We start from the raw sequence: 23,112 nt of genomic DNA, 5'->3' as shown, positions 1-23,112 counted from the left end.
GCAATGCCCATGGATTGTGATGCTGCCCCAGATTGACAAGATCATGTAAACCTGGGGAAGCTCCAGATCCTCACGTCTCCTGAGGTGAAGTGTGACGAGGAAAAATGTATTTATTTCTCCAAATTTTTTCCTCATTCTATGTGTGCTGCATTCTGAAGCACACATAGAAAGAGGAAAACATCTCTTAGGATTGTTTTTGTACAGGAGGTTTCCTTTCCTGCACCAAAACAATCCTGCCAACAATGCAGTGATCCTTGCACAATGGTGCAAGGGGGCCTGCGTTGGTGCTGGGCTGCTGAAACGGTGCTAATGCAGGGGGAAAGGACAGGAATGCACTGTGTTGCATAAATACAGTGCATTCCTGCCCTTTCAGTTTTGTATTGGGTTGCGCAGCAAGATGACTTGCTGTGCTGCCTTGCACCAAATCCCCGTAAATAAGATCCTCAGCCTGCGTAGGAAGAATATCAGGCCATATTTATGGCAAAGTCACACTACGCAGTACAGAAAGTCACCTTGCTGAGCTGCGTGACAGGGAAAGGGAAGGAAATTGCAATATTTAAAAGAATATGGCGCATTCCTGCCTTCGACCCTGTGCTGGCGCTGTTTTGGCTGCTGAGCTCCAGCGCAGGCGCTCTTCCACCACGGTGCAAGGGTGCCTACATTTTAAGGAGAAACTTTTTGTGCAGGAAGGAGCACCTTCTTGCACAAAAACTGTCCCCTGAGGAATTTTCCTCTTTCTACAGAATGCACCACACATAGAAATAGTAAGTAACGAGCATGAATTAAGATATTCTGCCTCATTACGCCTCACCTGGGAAGGTGTAGCATTTTGGCTCATTCCCAGATCTACCACTGCTGGTAAATCTGGAAATGTGTCCAAATCCATGAATGTTGCTTGGGAACACCCACACAACACCCAGGGGCGTAACACAGGCCCCCACAGCCCCTGCGGAGTGGAGGGCTCCAACCTCCACGGGGCGCCCTCAGCACCGCACCTCAGCTGGAGAGCTGCAGATTGAGTTCGGAGGGGGCCACTCCACATACCCTGCAGGGGGGCCCTCAAGTTTCATTGGTTCATTTTGTTACTCCGGGCCATGCAAGGTGGCCTTGCGTGGCCTCATAAATCGCATTTTGGGCTTGCGCCACGCATGCACCACATTGCATGCAAGTGCGACGACACCCCACTCATAAATATGCCTTTTAGCATCCACTAGCTACTCAGTCTCCTGAAAGATGTGATTGTGCTTTTTAGTGGTATCAACAGTATTTCTTGTCTCTTTCAGTCAGTACACAGGTCTGTGGTCACTTGGTGGCAGTAACTCACCCAGCCCTGCACCGTCTCAGAGTCCACCTGGCTCCCAGTTCCTGCGAGGACCCACCTCGTCTTACAGTAGCCTAGCCTCCACCATCCAAACACCTTCAGCCTCTCCAACCTATGATGGTAGTCTAACAGAGGTGCCCTCCGGGGATAGCCAGTACGACTCCACTATTGCCAGGCTGGCATCAAGTTGGGCGACTGTCACTCAGACTTACTGATGGTGCCCAGCAGGGATAGACACCATTCACAGCAAGATGCCAGGAAGAAGAAAGAGTAACACTCCCTGACTTGAAAAACGAACTCTAAAACAAGAGACCGACTCTGAGGAATCCATTGCCTACCTTGAAATACTATATCGAAAACCAATTTCCCTGAAAGTTGTGAGCTCTGAAAATAACTGACAACCTGGACCCCTCGAGTTGTTGAAAAGAGCTTCTGCTGCAACCAAATTGGACCAAAGCTCCTGGTTAGCCCCTCTTCAAAGACCCTTTCAGCATGGTTCTCCTGCAGATTCCTTGCGCCTCAACATTGAACCTTCAAAACTTTAAACAATCATGGTTCACGCAGGGATGTGGATTTCGTCTTAGGTTCTGTTTTAAAACGTTCCAGATGAATCTGAAGGGGTCATTTTGAGAGACGCTGAACTCGACTGGAAGCACAAAATGAACCCCCAAAATGGACATCTACCTATTTTGAGCCTTTTCTCACCTGCAGAACAGTTCAGACCCAAGCGGTTAATCCAATTTACAGTCATAGCTATGTGGGTGTAGATTTTGCTCTCAAACAGGGAACATACGTTGGTCATTTGGGTAATTATCCTCACACCCAGGAAGGATTACCCACTGTGCAGTGAACTTAACCACGATCTCAGTGAAAGTGCCTTGTTTCTTCTTGGTGCAGTGCCCTCGTGAGCCCTGAACCTACCCACAGCGTGTTGCTGAACTGCACAACTGAACTCAATGAATGCCTTCACTATAATGTCGAGAAATGTTGTCTTTCTGTATTCACCTTACCAGTGTGCCACGACTCTTCCTCGTGAACTCACTAGTGGCCTTACTCATTGCGCCTTGGTGTTGTGTATGTGAACTCACTTACTTTCAGAACTTGAAACTTGTGCACGAAGACCTGCGACAGTGTCCCGTACAAATGTTGCTAAACACCTAGTGCTCTGATAGTGTGTTCCTTTGAGCTCACTAATGACTGTACATAGACTGCCTATGAGCTCTCATAGTGACCTTTCCATGGTCTTTTGGTCCAATGTTTCCATAAACTCACTAATTGCTTTTCATATAGTGCCTTGACATAGTGTCCTTTGAAACTAATTTTATGCCTTAGCCTTAGAGCATTGGTACATTGCCAGTGTGAGATTTCTAAATGCCGTACATGTAGTGTTGTGGTACATTATCCTTATGAACTCACTAAGTGCCTTAAACATATTATTGTGAACTTACTAACTGCTTAATCCACATACTTTACTGCCATGAACTTGTTATTACCCATCCCAGGAATGCTCTGTGGGGTCACTATGTGCCTGGACCACAGAGTTTAGTACAATATCTTTATGAATTCATGTATCACGTTACACATAGTGTGACCACAAACTGATAAATCGCCTTGCACATAATGACTTAACACTGTTTGCTGTTGTAGGTTCACAATTCCCTCAATGTATAGACTTGATACACTGTTTGACTTGATTAAGCAGTGAGGACATTACCCAGAATCCTTTGTTAGAGGCCCCTAGCTCGCTCTCCATTTGACTCACGGATTATAGCACGCATCTGCCTCATTTGTATGTATCCTGTGCCCCACATGTTTGACAAGTGAAACCGGTATATAATGTAACTAATGCACATTCACACCAGCAGCACTGTATCTGAATCTTATTTATATTTAAGGACGTTTTCAAAGTCACCGAAGTGCAATTTGAATACAATGAGCTGTGGCCATCACGGAACGCGTCATCTCTGTCACTGTCCATTAAATTAAGAAAAAATGACTTTTGTTGTTGCTGAGAAATAATTTGACTGTCACTCTCTCAATTTTAAGAGGGTGGCGTGCTGTTGGAGCATGCGTTTTTCCTTCGGATTGGGTGGCGAAGGCTACCATGATTAATATATTTTTTATACTTTCTTTTTCTTTTTTTTAAGGCTACCGTGATTTTGACTGTAGATTAGGCTTATTGTCACTGATATTGGGGAATTTGCTGATGCTTTTTATGAGTTTCCTTTATAAATCCCATCTCACCAGAAGTTGATCCCCATCTTATACCCTTCCCATGCATGTTGATGGACAAAGTTTGTGTACGGTTTGGTGTGGATACACAAACCTGGCCCTCCTTGGAAAGTTTAATGTTCCAGTTGCTAATGGTTTCCCTTGCATCCTACTGTGGTCTATATGTTTCTGGATACTGACATGTGTGCATGTGTCCAGCAGAAGAAAGAAAATCAACTATTTAAACTAAACAAGCATTAGAAATGTAATTGCATTTTTAGCTCAACAGCTACCGGACAGAAATTGCCACTTTGCAGGTGCTGAACAGAGCATTGCTCCGTGAAATGGGCTGAAAGCCTAAAACTATGTTGATAGCCTACAAAATTAAAAGGTAGATCAGGATGACCAGGAGTAACCGGGGACGTATTGGGATGACCAACGCAAGCAAACAATGGTTGAAATCGCCTGGGCTTGATCCAAGCATCCAAAGGTGGGAGAATCGAACCCAATGCACCAATAACATTTCAGTTTTTCTAAATGGCACAACAAACAAATGGCAATTCATGGGCTTGCCAAAAGACGATAGAGGAGATAACAACAGGTCTTGCAGACAGCGCATGCGCGTTACCTAGGTTCGACCTACAAATTGCAAATGAAAGGAAGAGTCACTATTAAACGCACCCAACCCGTTGCAAAATGGAACTGTAATTGCCTTTATAAAATCAAGTGCTACCAACTAAATGCCTGGGGACAGTGAGACTTTTAATGGATTATACTACACCCACAGTACAAACAAAAGACAGTTTTCATCAGGCAGACACCTGTGGATTACCCTATTAATCTAAGCAGAAGGTTCAAATTATGAACATTAGATGGGAGAACTAGAATGGGCAACATTTGCATGCTCACCTCTAGATACAGAGAACATGAAAATGAAAGCTCCAGCTGGAAAATGGCGGCTATAACTTTGTACAACATGTGAGCAAACCCTACAGCTTCACTAACCATATACAGCAGGGTAAATGTGAACGACAAACACTAGTTAGTCCCTGCTTCAGCTTCCAAAAACACAGAGAATAGTCAACAGTAATAAAATGTCTCGAACAGCATCATTGTAATTTGATTACACCAGGTAGAAATGTCTGTGAAAGATGTAATCCAGGGACTAATAAAATGTAATGCAGGCCTGTGGTCTAACTAAAGTATACACTCTCTGTGAACGCAAGTGAATGATGCCCTAGAAAATATGCAAGATTGAACAGACACATCACACTCTTTAGGTCATTGACACTAAAACTAAGAAAGCCATCACAGTTGTGTCCATCCATAAGAAGACCACCAACACCACTCCAAAGCGGATCATAGTGAAGACAAATTCCTGTAAGCAGCCCTTAGATCAGTGGTCTAGAACTCCACCTCGCTAGAAATGAGTACTCAGAGGCATAACAAGAAAGGGAGAGAGAGAAAGGGCAGAGGGAGAGGCGAATTAAAAGAGGTTGCACATCACAGCTCAAGGACTCGCAATTGTACCACTTTCCCAACCACAAACTACTACCTTCCCAACGGCAGGGCCATGGTTGGGGAAGTCTCAAGTTTTTTGTGTTTTTAAAATTGAAGTTTTCACTATTTTCAGATGAGTGCCAGGGATAGTAACACAGGAACTCTGCAGAGATCTAGAGCGAAACCAAAGAATGCACTAGTAAAATAAAAAGTCGGCAAAACGGAACACACCCCACCATTGTAGAAGTGCAAAAAATGATGGCACAAGAAGTACAGTTTCAAGAAGGGGGTGAAAAGACCTGTAGTTAACCTCAGACCGCTGAACACATTCATGTAGACTCAAAATCTCCAGATGCCACCCCTTCAAACCCTCATACCGTCAGTTGCTAAACATGACATTATGACAAGGAATACCCTTAAGGAAGTTCTTATCAACATAGTGATACATCACAGGCACAAAAGGAGCCTCATTTATAAAGCACTTTTGCGCTGCAGGAGCATAACTTTGTTTTACGCTCTGGTGGCGCAATGTGCAGCAGCATATTTACCAGCCCATGCACAGCCACTTTACTTGGCTTTTCATGGCCTTTCACGCAGAACACTGCTGAAAGGAGTGATCCATGGGTGTTGCTGTGCTTGGCCGTACACAACACCCATGGAATCAGAAGCACTCACAGATTTATTTGGAACCGTAAACCTGGGAATGCGTCAGATTCTAACATCACCCCAGGAGTGGTGTTAAGGAGAGGCCAATGAGGAGAAATATCCTTATTTCTCTTCTGTATTTTTTCTGTGTGTGCTGCATTCTACAGCACACATGGAAAGAGGAAAAAGGGAATAACACACCTTGACTGACTTTGTTGTTAGCTGGAGTTGTGGCTATGTAAACTGAATTGTCACTGCTGACAAAATGCTGTGATCTAGAGGGAAAGATACACAATCTCCTGGTAAGAAGGTCAGTACCTAATCCAGATCCCCATGTGAGCATCTCAACACATGCATCCTTTATAGGATAGGGAGCAAAAATGCAAGGCAGGTAGGTGCACGGAAGGTAGATGGCAGCTTAGGCATAGCCACCCATGGATACATTGAAACTAATGAGTGTAGAGCTAGTGGTAGAGTTCTTTCATAGAGCAATCTGCCAGGACAAACGATACCACACTAATGGGCTACATCGTGATAGGTAGGGGCACGTTCACACCATTTATCACAGGAGGCCCAAGATTAGGCACTACGCATTGCCCATAGTAATCAAATTCAGTGAGCAACCTTCCCCAAAATAGTATACAATTCAAGTCGCAAACGCTTGGGAAATAGAGTTGTAGTGGAATGCATTTTAGTTTCCCACCAATCTCACTGCTACAACTATACCTTCTAAGGACGACAACATCCAAGATGACAAGATATTGAAGCACTGATGTGGATACAAAAAACAATGGGCCCCATTTACGAGGATATTATGCCACGCCACAAGCCATTGTGCTGCGCCGTCCTGTATCCACTGGCGTAACGAAAAGTGAGGAGGGGGCCTTCCTGCACGGTACTTAGGGGGGCCCCCTCCGGGCTCAATCAGGAGCTCTCCCGGCCAGAGTTCAGGGCCGAGGGGGCCCCTTGGAGCTAGGGGCCCCCCGCACCGCGTGGGCTGCGGGGGCCTGTGTTACGCCCCTGCCTGTATCATTTTAAAAACACAGAGATACGCCATATTTACAGCAATACGTGCATTCCTGTGCTCTGCCCTGCACCAGTGCTAAAACAACAGCCGCAAGCCAATGCAGACACCCTTGCACCATTGTGGAAGAGTGCCTGGGTTGCAGGCATGATTGTTGTTGTGCAAGAAGGGACACCTTCCTGCACAAAAACAATAATTGAGGGCGTTTTCCTCTTTATATGTGTGCTGCAGAATGCAAATATTTGTCCTCGTTGCGCCACTCCTAAGCCTCCCCTGAGGAGGCGTAGGATTCTGACAAATTCCCAGGTTGTAAATCTGTGAATACGGCAGAATCCAGGGGTGTTGCGTGGGAACATCCTCAGAAACGCCCACTGCCCACACCTCTCACACAAAGTAATGCGTGAAAAGGGGCCATATTTACAAGTCCATGAAAAGTCACGCAGGGTGGCTTTGCGTGGCCATGTAAATATGGGCTGGCACACTGCTCCACCTGTGCTTCTAAAAAAGTGACACAAGCGGGTGGTGCAATGGGCTTGTAAATAAGCCCCAATGTTCCTCACAGTTGGACGTGATGTTAATCAAATCACACAGGAATTAAGGCCACATGCTAGGCTGCTAATGGACCATCACACACGTGAAGACAGAATCCAATACCTTAGTGCAGTTACTCTCAGGATCACATAATTTGTGCAGTCTAAGTCTATCAGATGGGTATAAGGACATGCTAAAGAAGCAAGAAACTGCAACAAGGCACTGCTACTTCCTGAAATGGAATTATTGTTTAACGTGGACAATAAGAAGTGGTGTCTGGCTAGCAGAGTACACAATGCAGGATATATTGATGTATCTATTTTATCTAACAAAGACGGGGTGAGCACATGACTCTGTTAAAGCTTGAAACAGAAAAGATATAATGGATCTTTGATTAAAATGTCCATCTCTGAAAGGTGTAAAAAGACTGAGACAACCTATCAGAAACCCAATAACAACACAGGGCACAAACACAGTACTGTCCGTCGTAATTAGCCGATAGTTCAAAACAGTGCAGAGATGCACTTTTAGAGATGACACACAATGTGGTCCTACTAGTGGCAGTCAGCGCACTTAGGAGATGTAAAAGAACTGGTAAAAGATGAGCATTTTGTTCTGCCTCACATGAGACACATCCCAGAGTCAATGCCATCTTTCCAGACTGTTGAGGGACTGATGCTCCGCAAAGATCCCCAGACTAAAATCAGAGGTCATTCAGGTGCACTAAAAGAACACAGGCTGTGATCAACTATCTAGGTACCACCAAAACATATACGAATCTAAAACCACGTTTTAATTCATATGGACATAAAACCAAGGGAATTCTAGCGAAAAAAAGCTGACTATCGGTTACATACAAATTTGTTCTAACAATATAGGGCATACTTTTCATATAGGGTGCAGAGCATACTGCACAAGAGCTCCTGTGGCAACAACTGCATTTATAGATCTCCAGGATAACCCAAGGGCAACCCCTTGTTGTTCGGTGCATATACCCGCTAAACATTACTCTGTCGATATGGATAGTACTGTACACAGGGTCCATTGGTAGGGACTGGCAGTGCTAAATGATTTATTCAGTACCCTAAAACTCAAAATCACAAGGCACATTCTCTCACACCTTACCTGAGCTCTCCATGCACACACACAGTGATGCCACCACGCCAGGTTAACAGCACATCTCCAGACTTTAGGCATCTCACCCAGCATGGCCCGCGGAGGGTATTCTGCCCTTGGCACCCTGTCTCAGTCTTGTGGGCTGAAATGATGCCCAGGTTCCCGATGGAAATCGGAGCTCTTCGGAATCCCATCATACCTACGAATTGCTGTACAAAAGCTACCATAATACACACACAAATGTGCACTACTCCAGGCAAAGCATATGGATCCCTTACAGATTCACACTGCAAAAGGAGGCAGCTACTGCACACAACATTTGTGGGGGGATCTAGAGTGACACAATTAAGACACTAACTTTGAAGGTGGTGTTAAAAAGTGAGGAACTGTTCCACACTGGTTTTAAAAAACAAGATGTATTTTTCAGTCGAACCATTCGAGTATGCTGCACACGTGAATCACCACAAGCTTACAAGTACGTGGCTGTTTGAGGTCTTTTACCTCAGGGGGACTTTAGCTATCATAGGATTACAGATCATTTCACTGATAGGATGCTGGTTAATCATAGGGTTTACGCGTCCTTCTCCTTTAGGGCTTGTTGGGTGTTTTTCACAAGATTACAGGTATGTGACATTTACATATGCACTATGTATTTTGGAATAAACGCATTTAGATGGCTTTTAAAGCACGCCTGGTATTTAGACACTGCGGTGCCTTTAGAACCACTGCCATAAACTTGATTTATTCCACTGGAGGGATTTTCATGAAAGAATATTTCAGATACTAAACGTGAAAGGGGCAGATTTTCAAAGCTGGACTGTTCTGAAAATCACCCCTGGTGCCCTTCCTTTTGTCAGATTTCGCAAGTGATGTTTGTACTCACTTCACAGCGGTACCATGCTTGGAATTAGTGAACCCTGGGTTCCCACAACTCCTGGCCTCCCAGCAGGCTGCCAATAAAACTGCAAACTTCCAGCTGCAACATTCAGGGATGAGAATTCAACACAGCTCTCCAACTACTTGATATAACTTCTTACACCTGCAGCCCATTGCAACCCCCACCAGTAGCAACATTGCAATAGGCCCTGGGGTGAAGATAAGGGAGGGGTGTGTTGGAGCAAATCCTGGTCGTCTCACGCCCACAGCCCTCCTATTGGTCGCCTATCTGTGTCCGAGGCTGGAATTCTGCATAGACCCTAGGCACCATATTGAATGTGATTTGACCTTTGAACTTCAATTCATTGATATAGTGTAAGAGGTCAATGACCATGTCAAACTTGCTGGAAACGTTAGCTTGACTGTGAACTGTAGTCGATTAGGAGTGTCCTGAAGGATTGGATGTTGTTAAAAGAGCTTATAAAGCGCACGTACACTAAGCGGTTTCATGGCGCCAGAGTCCAGAGAGTGATGCTGCTGTGAGGGGATTAGTCATACGCCTGGCGGAACAGCCAGGTCTTTAGCTGTTTTCTAAACTGTGCGTAAGACGTCAGTGATCTGATCTCTATAGGGATAGAATTCCATGAAAGAGGGGCCAGGACCGCAAACCTTAGTCCTCCATGTTTCTTACGTTTAGAGAATGGAATGACCAACAAATTCTAATCCGAAGACCTAAGGTTCCGGAGGGAACATAGCACTGTATCTGAGAGGATACAAATGCTGGGCTGTTGCTGTATAGAGCTTTAAATGTGATACACTCCAGCTTGAATGCACAGCGTTTGGCAACTGGGAGCCAGTGTAGACTTTCCATTAATGGCTTAACACAGTGCCTTTGGGCAGATGGTAAATTAATCTGCCCGCTTGATTTTGCACCACCTGCAGGCGATTTAGTTGATATGCTGGAATACCTACATAAAGTGAGTTGGCGTAGTCAATGCGGGAGATTACCAATGCCAAGATGACTTGGATTAGGGCTTCTGTAGTCAGAAATCTACTAATCTTCCAGATTTGTCACAGCCGGAAGAAGCAGGAGGAAACCACTGTCCCAATCTGGGCTTTTATAGACAGATCACTGCTGATAACAATACCCAGACTTTTGGTGGAGCCTGTTGGGAGTGGGGGGTTTCCTAATTGGGGTGGCCAGAAGTTGGAATTCCATTGGTTGGCTAGCCCGCCTGTTAGGATCAGCTCTGTTTTATCAGGGTTTAATTTTAGATGATTACTATTCATCCTTTCACTGATGAATCGCATGGTGGATTTAAAGTTGAGCACAGAAGATGGATATTGATCGATATCAAATATAAGTGGACGGTCATCAGCATAGTTGAAAGTGGTGACCTTCCTTACTCCAAGAGATCGAATCAAGGGTATAAGATACAGATTGAAAAGAAGAGGTGGAAGGGAGGAGCCCTTAGGTACTCCACAGGTCAATTTCATTTTGGCGGAAGAGAAGTTGGTAAGACGGACTGCTTGAGAGGGGTTACTAAGAAAAGATGAGCGCCATTCAAGAGCCGAACCCTGAACCCTGGCGTTATCGACAAGGTTGATGAAAACATCGTGGTCAACCGTGTCAAAAGCCGCTTAGAGGTCAAGAAGTACCAAGGCCTGGGTGATACCCCTATAAGCGCCCCTTCTAAGTTCATGGATGACTGTCTCTGTTGAGTGCGCCGGTCGGAAACCTGCTTGTTGAGGGTCAAGATAATAGGAGCGTTCAATAAAGGAGCTGAGGCAACTAGCCACATGAGCTTCCAGAACTTTAGCTAGATAGGGGAGCAGTGAGATAGGGCAATAGTTGGTTAAGGTTGAGGGATCTGGCCATGATTTCTTCAGAATAGGAACAATTTCCGCATCGTTGAATGCATTTGGAAAAATGCCCTTTTTAAGGGAGTTATTCAGGAGCTAGAGAGGAGGATATGGACAGGTGAGACTCCCGCAAAATGTATGGGGGACAGCAATCATTAGGGGAGCCGGATCCAACCCTCCTTAAAAGGCTAAAAAATACTTCCTTAAAGATAAAAGGGATCTGATCTAATAGAAGATAGTTTCTACCTATGAACGATAACAATGTAGGGGGAGTATTGGTAGGAATACTGGACCTGATGGAGGCAATATTTTCGATGAAATGGGTTTGAGCGGGAGCGGGTTTTACTGTGACCCTGTCTGGTTTGGATAATTCATCCACGATAGCAAAGATTTCTTTGGACCTGCTAAGATCTCGTTGAAGTATTCTGCCTTAGGTTGCAAAATTGTGTTTTTGTATTCCTTCAGGTGAGTTAGGAATATATCTTTTATGTCTGGGGAGTAATTTCACCTCCACTTGCATTCGGCTTGACGCAGGTCGAGTTTCTATAGTTTTAATTCGTCAGAGAACCAACGTTGAGCATCATGAGGTCTCATAATTTTGGTTATTTAGTGGAAGCAACACTGTCACTAGCAGATTCAAGCCAGGATTTAATACTTTCTGCTTGGCTGTTAAGTGGCTGCTGATCTGAAGGGGCTGTAGTAGCCAGCTGCATGCAGAAATCGCCTATATTGACTCATATCCAGTTTCTTGCCCTACGGCTCCCCTTCAAATAGGGAATGGTGAGGTGAACATTGGCAAGGGTGAATGTTATAAAATAGTGGTCTGACCAAGTACACGGAGAGATTGATAGATTGGAGATCGTCAGATTAGATGTCCAGACGTCAAGAATATTACCTTTTATGTGGGTGGCAACAGTCACATGTTGGGTGCAATTCATCCCAGAGTGTAGATCTGTAAAGAGCTTCTTCAGATCTCTTGGCAGCAGGGCTCGATCAAGGACAAGGCAAAAGGTTTTGTCCCTTGCTAGCTCCTCGTACTCTCCACCAAGGATTCCCAAAAGACGCCTTCTAATCTGTTGTGACCTCTGCACAGTCGCAGCTTGTGACTGCATTACCTAGCCCACAATCGCAGGATCACGTTCACTGGGTTAGATCTTTGCTCCCAGGGTTGAGTGTTTTTGGACAACCTTGCAAACCTATCTCTCCTTCTGTCACTTCCTCCTGTGAAATGGGATGCACTTTTATTGCACCCTGGCCCAGATTTACAAACACTCTGCGTCAGCTTTGCCGTACTTTTTTAACACAAACCCAATGCAAAGTGTTGTGCAGGACTTGCAATCCAACACAAACAGCAATTTGCGTTGGATTGTAAGCCAAACAACCACAAAGCAATGCGCTGCCTAACATTGCTTTGCGTCAAGGTGGCGTTGTATGGGTGGTACATGGAAGTTCCCGTGCAATCACCAATGGGTTTTGATGCAAAACCCTATCTACAAAGAACTGTAGACAGAGATTTGAGCCAAAATTCTGCACCTCCTTGTGGGAGGGGCAAAAAGAAGAAATATTCTCATTTCTCCTAGTTTTGCCCTCTTTGCGTACGTGCTACATTCTACAGCTCACTTACAAAATGGGAAACACCGCTAAGCATAGACTTTGTAATGGAAGGGGCCACTTCCAGTACAAAAACCGATGCTTTACACAATGGAGACACCCTTGCACTATGGCACAGGTAGCCAAAAGTGTGCCACTGCAAGGAGAGAGATGAACATTGCCCCTCCTTAGTGTATGCCAGGGATCTCAAACCTTTTCTGCAGTGAGAGCAACTTCTGATCATTGACAGTCATTGTGAGATACTGAAGGCTAAGCATCTCGCACAATGTTACCAGACACCTCCACGACCAGCTTTATTGACTTTAAGCCTAATGTCCACAGAGTCAGATACTATGGTTTGAACAAAATACATTGACTAGGGCCACTTACAGAGGGCTGCCATGTGTGTCAATGCGAGCGTGGTCTTTGGGATGTATGAACATGTGTGCATATGAATGGGATATATCTGTATGGGTGACTGAGATCCTGTGTCGTGTGTACTTGTGACACAGGAAATACCTTTTGTCATATGTGGCACTGTTAAATGTATGATTCAGATGTACAACCATTTTTTTAAATGGGAGAAATTGGAGTGCAAACACATTTTCTGCTAAAATTTTCCTAATATGGACCATTTTTCTGCATTTTCAATTCCTTCCACGCAAAATAATTTATAAACGTGGCACTGTGTCTACCAGCCACTGGGAGCAAGATGCCTGCTGTGTGTAAAGGCGACACTTTGAATTGGGAGAGCATTAAACTGAAAAGTTAACTATAAGGATTCCATGAAACTCACCATTTGATTGTTTCTCCATTTTCAAGTGTCACATTTACAAACAGTAGGCATCTTGCTCCTAGGGGCCTGTAGACACAGTGCTATATTTAAAAGAGAAAAATACAGCCATTTGTTTAAATGGGAGGAATTGAAAGTGAAGAAACATGCTTCTTAAAAAAGTATGACGCCATTGGCTTAATTGAAAGTGGAGAAAACAAGACAATGTTTCATAGAAATATTTTTCTTCACTTTAAAGTTTTCCCATAAAACAAAATACAGCATTTTTCAGTTATAAATATGTCACAGTGTCTACTGGACACTGAGAGCAAGAGAACTGCTGTTTCTAAATCCCACACTTTGAAATTGAAGAAAATTAAAATGAAGAGGTTATTTAATCATAAGGTAACTTTTCATTTTAATGTTCTTCCTCCTAAAAGCATTCAGAAACATAATTTTGTGTGCATGTTCCAATATTGCGTTGACAAGAACTTTTATTTAAAAGTTAAATACCTCAGTGCTTCAGTTCTTCACTTCTGTTCCCCATCCTGGGCCATAATTCTGACTGAGAATTGCTCATTATCAGGCCTTGCATTCTGCAGCATAATGATGATAATGTAAAATAAACACAGAATTACCTTAGGTTTTAAAGGAAATTATGACGCTGTGCTTATTTAAAAATGAACTCAATGCTGCAAGCTATTCTGAAGGTGCCTGCGAGCTACTGGTAGCTCTTGATCGACTTGTTTGAGTCAGCTTGTATACATGAGGCTGTGCTGCTGTCTCTCGTTCACACAACACAATGCCACATCTTTACTAGTTGTTCTGCGTTGCGTGAATTGTATGTAAATCTTGGTCCCCAGCCCAGTGTTAATGTACACATGTACACCATGGATGCGCCGCACACTACCCACTTGAACCCATTAGTTGGTATACACTGTGCATATGGGTACAGGGCATGCACACACAAGTCTGACCTACTCCTACATGACTCCTTTAAGGGTGGAGTTAGGAGAATCATCAGATTTTACAGTAGCTGGGGAGTAACCACTGAGTGAGCAAGTGAGGCGAATAAACCTGGCACTCTTTCGGGGATTGTTTACTTATGGGAAATCTGAAAAACAGTGGGCCGTATTTATGGCCAAGTCACGTAGCGCAGCAAGTCACCATGCTACGCTGGACTGCGCTACAGGGAAGGGCAGGAATGTGCTGTAGTAAAAAGAATATGGAATGTTCCTGGCTTTTCTTCTGTGCTGGCACCCTTTTGGCAGCCCAGCACCAACGCAGGTACCCTTGTACCATGGCGCAAGAGTACCGGCGTTGGAAGGAGGATTGTTTTTGTGCAGGAAGGGGCAGACTCCTGCACGCAAACAATGCCCTATGGCTTTTTCCTCTTTCTACGTGGGCTGCAGAATGCAGCACACATCGAAAGAGGAAAAAACAAGGAGAAATAAACCTGTTTCTCCTAGTTACGCCTCACCTGGGGAGGTGTAGGGTTTTGGCACATTCTCAAGTCTACCTCTTCTGGTAAATCTGGGAATATGTAAAAAATCTATGGACGCTGTGTGTGAACACCCACGCAACATCCATGGAGACCCCTCCCAGGTGCAGACTAATGCAACTCAGCGATTACTCGAGATTTATGGAGCCACTCAGGGCCACGCAAGGTGGGCTTGCGTGGATTCATAAATCTAATTTTTTATTTGTGTCACTCTTGCACTACGTTGCGTGGTGCAAGAGTGACACAAATGTCTCATAAATATGTTCCAGTGTGACCAACTGTGCATTTAACACCTCAGTTGTGAAAGAATTTGGTAAAAAGGTATAGGGTATAACAGATTTTCAGTAGGGAAACTCAGAAAACAAACTCATCAGTGACTTCAAGTTGAAACTGACCTTCAGAGATGTTGAAAGAGTCACTGCTTTCCCAAAAATATAAAAGGGGCCACAATGTGAATTTTAAATAACAGTCTTCAAAACAATTGCCTATTATATTGTCGAAGAAAAGGCTTATCCATCGGCGAATATTGGAAACAGGCCCGGTTCTAGTGGGTGGGCCGGGTGGGCCAGGCATACCCAAACATGAGCCTGGCCCACCCAAACCGGAGCCTTGGCCCTCGCAGTGAGGGCTTGAAGGCAGGCAACGCCATTTGGCTCAAAGTGCTTCAACCCTATCCCCCCCCCCCCATCATGTGTATCTGCCCGGGCTGAGACAGCTTCCCGGGCGCACACACACCACAGACAGTTTTTGAGATTTTCGCAGCCGCACCCAAGTACTTCACAGGTCTTTAAAAGATTATTTACATGTTAACGAGGCTTTGTTTATTTTTTCACCCCATCATCTGCACATGCATAAGGCAACAAATCCTTTCTTTGACAACGGTAACCTTTGCCCACTGTTCTGCTGCAAGGATATTTCTTTTTGTTTATTCCTATTCACCTTTCCTGACCCCTGCAGCTGCTTATCACATCAGGCTGTGACACAAAGTTTGACTAATGGAGTGGGTAAGAGAATGTGTTACTATTTGTTTTTCTTTTTAAAATCTACGCAGGCCCAGCAGGACACATACTCCGTGTGTGCTTCATTGAAACAATTTTTATCATCATGTTATGTTATGTTATGTTATCCAAATTTATTAAGCGCACAGATGCCTCAGCAAAGGGGCGTCCTGGCGTCATGGCCATTGCAGGACAACAAAAGACAATATTAAATGCCCAGATAATGTGGTGATTAATGATCCTGCTAGCGAGCAATCATTTGTCTGTTAGTAGTTTTTAAATGCAGATGAACTGAGGGGCATATTACCAACGTTAAGCGATATTTATCGCTAACGATGCTTAGCAACGAATTTTTTAACGCTAAGCATCGTCAGAAATTATCGCAGATAAACCTTGCTATTATCAAGGTTTATCGCAAATGCGATAAAAAACGGCCGCAATGCATGAATATCGCTGAAAAGTCCGCGATATTCATGCATTACCGAGCTAATGCTCTTAGCCATGTTATCCACCTCCCATTGGATAACATGGCTAAGAACTGCTCAGGGCAGGTGTTAGTTTTTGGAGATATTCGCGCTTAGCGCGAATATCTCCAAAAGTTGGTAATAGGAGATAACGATGTTAGCGACTGTTTCCAGTCGATAACATCTTGGCACGCCCACTTTGCATGTCATTAGTGATAAATATCACTGACATGCAAAGTGGGGCCCAAAATGGTCGCTATCTCCTACTAGCTGTCGCTAACTGGTGTTAGCGACAGCTAGGTAATAGGGAGATAATTTTATCTCCGCTTTCTTGGCTTTTAAAGCCAAAAAAGCGGAGATAAACCCCCTTGATAATATGCCCCTGTATTTTATGTGGAAGCTCAGTAGGTTACTGCCTTTGTCACAGAGATCCTTGTGTTATTTGCAGTTCAGAATACAATCCTAACATAGGACAGTGACCAATGAACTGCCATCAAAGAGTTGCATACAAACATGAATGGTATAGGTAGAACTTCCGTTTTTTGTTTTGTGATCTAGTTAGAACTTCCTCAGTCTTTCATTATTCTAATGTTGCTCAAATGAGTATGTTTGGGCAAATATACATTTTTATCTGTAAAGCAGAACCCCATGGAATACTCTTTAAATCCTAAAGTTGTGTTTCCCCAGACCAAACCCTCTTAAAATATACTGCCCACCAGTATGGATGACATGTGATTTCTACACCTTGTAATCCTCATTGGCTTCTGTAACATTCCCTGTAGACTGAGTTACATACTTGTATGATTCATTGTCTCTGTATAATGTGTGCGTGCTGAAGTACTGACGCACACCACACTGATATGAGTAGCGCTATACAACAAATGAAATGCATATGAGAGAATGGCTACGGAGAGATGAGGGGCACTGGTGGAGGGTGGCAGTGAGGGAATCCGAGGAGGAGGTCAATAGTGGAGGGGCTATGGAGTGATGAGGGGCACTGTTGGAGGGTGGTAGTGAGGGAATCCGAGGAAGAGGTCAATAGGGGGGGCCATGGAGGGATGAGGGGCACTGTTGGAGGGTGGTAGTGAGGGAATCAGAGGAAGAGGTCATGGGGTGGAGGGGGAGCTAGGAAGAGATGAGGGGCACTGGAGGAGGGTGGTAGTGAGGGAGTCTGAGGAGGAGGTCATGAGGGGGAGGGGCTAAAGAGAGATGAGGGGCACTGCTGGAGGGTGGCAGTGAGGGAATCCGAGGAAGAGGTCATGAGGGGGAGGGGCTATGGGGAGATGAGGGGCACTCGTGGCGTGTGGCAGTGAGGGAATCAGAGGAAGAGGCCAATAGGGGGGCCTTGGAGGGGTGAGGGGCACTGTTGGAAGGTGGTAGTAAAGGTATTTACAGAGAAAGAGGTTATTGGTGCGGCGCCAAAAAAGACTTTCGCATCAGCACTAAAGCCGGCCCTGTCATGGCCTTTCAGTCTTTGTTTATTTAATTAGCAATCAGGTCATAAGGGTTACTGTGGAACATACTTTAAAGTGTGTGCTAATTATATTTACTGCTATACGCAATGTTTTAAGTTAGAGGGTGATTTTACTAATATTTTTACCGGGAAAAATGAGAGTGAAGCCCAATGGTGCCTGATATGGGGCTGGGGGAGAGTAGTAGTGATAATCAAGCCTGTTACAGGAGTGCGTTGCAGAGTCCGTGGTCAGGTGGAGGTAGTAATGAAGAGGGATTCTCCCTGAAGGCTCGCACAGAGGGAGCCCGAGAAGTGTCAATTGCCTGATACTCCCACCTCAGAAACCTCCTCTTCCCATCAAAGGAACATTACATGGAAAAAACACTTTTTGAGAGTGATAATATTTAGAAAGAGATTTGGAAAAGAGTGCTTTTTACTGAGCATGGTAAGACTAAGAAGAGATAAAGGAGGGCCCTGAAGCAGTCCTGCCTAGTCATATATGCGAGAAATCCAGTCCTCAGTGGCCCACCCAAATGCACCCTAGGCCCACCCAAATAAAAATTCCTGGAGCCGGGCCTGATTGGAAAGGGAGGGGAGGCAATCCCCCAATCTATATTTCCTTGTTTCCATCTTTCTCTCATATTTCTTTCATCCTTCTGTCCATGTCTTTCTCCAACTTTGTTTTATTTTTCATCCCTCTTTACTTCCATCTTTTATTTCTGGTTTCAATCATTGATTCCTTCTTTGCTTCTCATTTTTTTACGTCTTCCTTCCATCTTTAATTCTGTCTTTCATGACTTATTTCCACTTTTATGTCCTTGTTTCCACTTTCAATCTTTCTTCACGTCTATTATAACTCCTGTCCATTATTTGATTATTTTCTTCATTCTTCACGTAGCAATTAAAGCAGTTACACAAGAAGGATGCCAAGCGCCCTGGTGTAAGCAAAACTAAATATCCTGTTGTTTGGTAGCAAAAAAACTCACAGCTATAATTACGGCGGAGTGGAGTGGCCCTAACATCCCATGCCTCCGGTGCTGCTGAACCTACTGCACTATTGGTAGATACGCCCCTGGTTAAAACTAGAAGCAGGTTGTGGGTGGCAGCAGAGGAATGACGCACCGCGCGGGGTCTGGAACGTGCGTCGGGCTAGCAGGAATGTTCCATTCACTCAATTGCAGGGGCGCAGGTCATTTCATGCACTGGTGTCAAGATCCATTGACCTGACTCATCTCTCGATAAATATCCATCTCTTGAAAAACAAACGCTACAATTTGGAAAGGTGGGTGTGTAGCTGCATGAGCAGGAGTGCTGGCAAAGAATAGGGCAGGAACCAAGCCTCCAATACAAGTATTTTTAAATTTTATTTAAATACTTTGAGACATATTGGTGATGCGGATTGTGTCGTCTTTGCACCACGCAACGTGGTACATGCGCAACTCAAACCTTAAGTGAGATTCAAAAAAACGAGCAAAGACCGCTTTGCGTGGCTTAAAAAATATGGAGTAAAGCAATGCGGAAATTGTTGCGCTGCCTAATCTGCCCTGTTCAATGTGCGTTGCGTGGGGGTTCCAATGCAACTCTCATAGATGTTGATGCATTCCCAGATGTGCCAGAATCGGCAAACCTGTGACAGCGACAAAAAGATACGCCTTCCCAGGGGAGATGTAACGAGGAGAAATATCTTTATTTATCCCCGTTACTGTATTTTTCTATGAGTTCTGCATCATGCAGGGCACATAGAAAGAGGAATATGCCTCAGTGGATTGCATTTGTGTAGCTCGATTTGTCAGCAAGTTAAGTGTAGCCCAAGTTGTCCACGTTTGTAACCATTCTTTGCCCAAAGCAGAGGTCGAAGTGCATTAAAGTATGGGAACTGTGATCCTGCATCCAATGGGGGCGGGGTCAGTGACCATGGGGCGGGATCAAAGGTATCTCTAAAAAGAACAAAGGGGCATATTATCAAGAACGGCGTTAAAATTATCGCCGCTTTAGCGGCAGGAAACTGCAGCTAAAGCGGCGATAGTGGGCTTGATAATATGCCCTTGTGAATTCGCATAGAAGCCCAGGTTCTGGTGTGAACTTGGGCTTCTATGGGAATTCTCAAGGGCATATTATCAAGCCCATTTTCTCCACTTTAGCAGCAGTTTCCTGCCACTAAATCAGCGATAATTTTAACGCCATTCTTGATAATATGCCCCAAAATATTCTGTAAATAATTTGTTGGTCTTTCAAATAACTGCATGTAAAATAACCACACATTAAATGAAAAATAAATGCAAGTTAAGCTAATCAGGGAGAGATGTACTATTTTATGTTGTGAAACCTCTATTAGTTAAGGCACGGGTACTCATAGTACGGCCCGCGGGCCAGGGGCGGCCCGGCAAGCCTTCCCTGGCGGCCCGCGGACCGTGCAGATATCGTACCCGTGTTTGTTTGTTTTTTTCTTAAAGAATCTCAGCAAACACCCCTGCTGCAGCGCGATGCAGAGACTCTCTGTGAGGGCCGAGCGATTTCCGTCAGAGTGGGGCTGCAGGGGCCTAAGAGGTGAACAAAGCCTCATTAGCATGCGAATGGTCTTTTAAAGACCTGTTAAGTGCTCGGGTGCGGCTGGCTGGCTTGCTGAGTGTGTGTGTGCCCAGAAGCTGTCTCAGCCCGGGCACACACAGGCAGGGTGAGATGAAGAGGGAGAGGGGGGGGAAGGAGACAGAGATAGACAGACAGAGGGAGAGCGACGGAGGGAGAGGGAGGGAGACAGGCAGACAGAGGGAGAGAGAGAGCGAGTTAGACAGAGGCAGACAGAGGAAAAGTGAGGGAGTGAGACAAGCAGACAGAGAGAGAGCGAGGGAGGGAGACAGAGGCAGACAGAGGGAGAGGGAGGGAGACAGGCAGACAGAGGGAGAGCGAGGGAAGCAGAGGGAGAGCGAGGGAAGCAGAGGGAGAGCGAGGGAGGCAGAGCCAGCTAGAGGGAGAGCGAGGGAGGGAGACAGGCAGACAGAGGGAGAGTGAGGGAGGGAGAGCGAGGGAGAGCGAGGGAGAGCGAGGGAGACAGAGGGAGAGCGAGGGAGACAGAGGCAGACAGAGGGAGACAGAGGCAGACAGAGGGAGAGCGAGGGAGAGCGAGGGAGGGAGACAGCAGACAGAGGGAGAGTGAGGGAGGGAGACAGGCAGACAGAGGGAGAGCGAGGGAAAGACAGATCAAGGGAGGGAGACCTCAGAGTGAGGGAGACCTCAGAGTGAGTGAGGGAGACCTCAGAGTGAGTGAGGGAGACCTCAGAGTAAGGGAGGGGGAAGGAGTGAGGGAGGGGGAAGGAGAGAGAGGGAGACAGAGGGAAGGAGGGAGAGGGAAGGAGAGAGAGGGAGACAGAGGGAAGGAGGGAGAAGGAAGGAGAGAGGGAGAGAGAAATGGAGGAAGGTAGAGGGAAACAGGGAGAGGGAAACAGAGAGAGAGAGGGAGACAAAGAGAGAGTGATACAGTCGGAGTGAGTGAGACAGAGGGAGAGAGGGAGTGAGACAGAGGGAGAGAGGGAGTGAGAGGGAGTGAGACAGTCAGAGTGAGTGAGACAGAGGGAGAGAGGGAGTGAGAGTGAGTGAGTGAGACAGTCAGAGTGAGTGAGACGGAGGGAGACAGAGAGACAGAGGGAGAGAGAGGTAGAGAGAGGGAGGGAGGGAGACAGAGAGAGAGAGAGAGAGAGAGCGACAGAGAAAGAACGAGAGAGAGAGAGAGAGATGTGTGTATGCAGGGTCTGGTGGCTCAGTGGACGAAGGCGTCCGCTGCAGAGACCTGTGATCAACCTCATGGTCAGTTTTTTTTTCTTCTAGCCCTGCCCCCTCCCCCACTGACCCCGCCCCCACCGGTGCGGCCCTCGTACACAAACCACACTGTAAATTTGGCCCCCGAGAGAAAGTTTGTGAGTACCCATGAGTTAAGGCGATCACTGCAGATATCCGTGTGTGTAATCGGAGAGCCACAGAATTAAATTCTGGTTGATGCAGTGGGGAATAGTGACTGGTGAGTTTTGAATATTACAAGATCCCAGCCTGTGACAGAAATCACTGTGAATATGTACTTTATTATTTTAAATTTGCATTCTACACAGTATAAGATAGGCTACTGCAAAGTGCTAAAAAAGATTTCGGTTTAAGATAAAATGTAGATCTGAGGAACATGCAGGTTGTACCTAGTAAGCATATTTTACATAGTAGTCTATTAAAAGCACCCTCTCAGCTCATCAGGTAACCTTACAATACCTCCCAAAAAGAATACTATTCAAGCGATTGTATCAATTAAAACCAATACCAGCTGCCATGCAGTCTGTACACTTGCAGGTTAACTTAATGCACACATTTACATTTCTTTCCGTCAGCTGATATAATGGCAAGAAGGCTTGTTTCTTGTTCATTCAGCGGTCTGCCCCTCTCTCAGCTTCACAGCACAGGAGATTCTCTCCAGTCCACTTCAGCTGAGGCATCTTCAATGTAGGAAGTAACCATCCAAGGACGGTTGCTGTTGAACACAAAGCAGGGGACTGGGTACTTCTATGAACTTGTTTCCAGATTTACAAAGAGTTCATACAGTGCAGGGCTGCAAGCAAAGTTGCTGTGCCTCATTATGTGAAATGGACAGACCAGAACTGTACCATATCTACGAAAAAGTGGCGCATATCTGCTCTTTCCCTTCTGTGGCGCAGTTTCAGCAGCTGTGTGCCAAGTGACTTAGTGCATGGGTGTCTGTGCTGTGCTCAGCACAGTATTACTGCACCAAAGCAATGATTTAAGCAATTTCCTGATTGTATGTGTGCGGCAGAATGCTTCACACCTGCAAAGAAGAAAGAAAACGCCAATTGTTGTTTGGAGCTTGTGGTGAGCAGGATTTGTTGGTGACAGTTGTGGTTCGTGCTTGTGGTGAGTATGTTTTGCTTCTGATTTATTTTATTTATTTTTATTTTATTTAGAGAGTTTTATATAGCGCGAACGTGACCCTTGGGTAGCAGAGCGCTTCACAGATACATATACATGAGGTAGGTTAGAGATACAACTCGCATAGCATAAACATATAGTGAATGAGGTAGGTAGGTATAGAGGTATATAGTAAACGTTTCACACTGATGTGAGGTAGGTTAGGTATACGTCTATAAGGTAATATAGCATAGAATATGTACGATGGCGTGGTAAAATTAGGCTAGTACTTGACATCGGGATTTTCATATTTCTATATAATTTTAGTCTGCATCTATCTCCATGGTT

The 23,112-nt window shown here is 45.1% G+C and overlaps 1 protein-coding gene across 1 annotated transcript in view; it reads left to right on the top strand.

Moving 5' to 3' along the window:
• The window catches only part of LOC144825140 (T-box transcription factor T-A-like), a 93,345-nt gene extending 90,918 nt beyond the window's left edge, over positions 1-2,427 (top strand). Inside the window, exon 8 of the mRNA XM_078684008.1 lies at positions 1,284-2,427. Within this exon, the coding sequence (XP_078540134.1) occupies positions 1,284-1,536 (253 nt within the window). The 3' untranslated portion in view covers positions 1,537-2,427. The remainder of the gene's footprint in view (positions 1-1,283) is intronic.
• The last annotated feature ends 20,685 nt before the right edge of the window (positions 2,428-23,112 follow it).

The sequence above is a fragment of the Lissotriton helveticus genome, chromosome 3_1 (genome assembly GCF_964261635.1).
Source record: "Lissotriton helveticus chromosome 3_1, aLisHel1.1, whole genome shotgun sequence".
Taxonomy (NCBI): domain Eukaryota; kingdom Metazoa; phylum Chordata; class Amphibia; order Caudata; family Salamandridae; genus Lissotriton; species Lissotriton helveticus.
The sequence above is the reverse complement of the archived record's forward strand: the minus strand, read 5'-3'. Positions and strand labels throughout refer to the sequence as shown.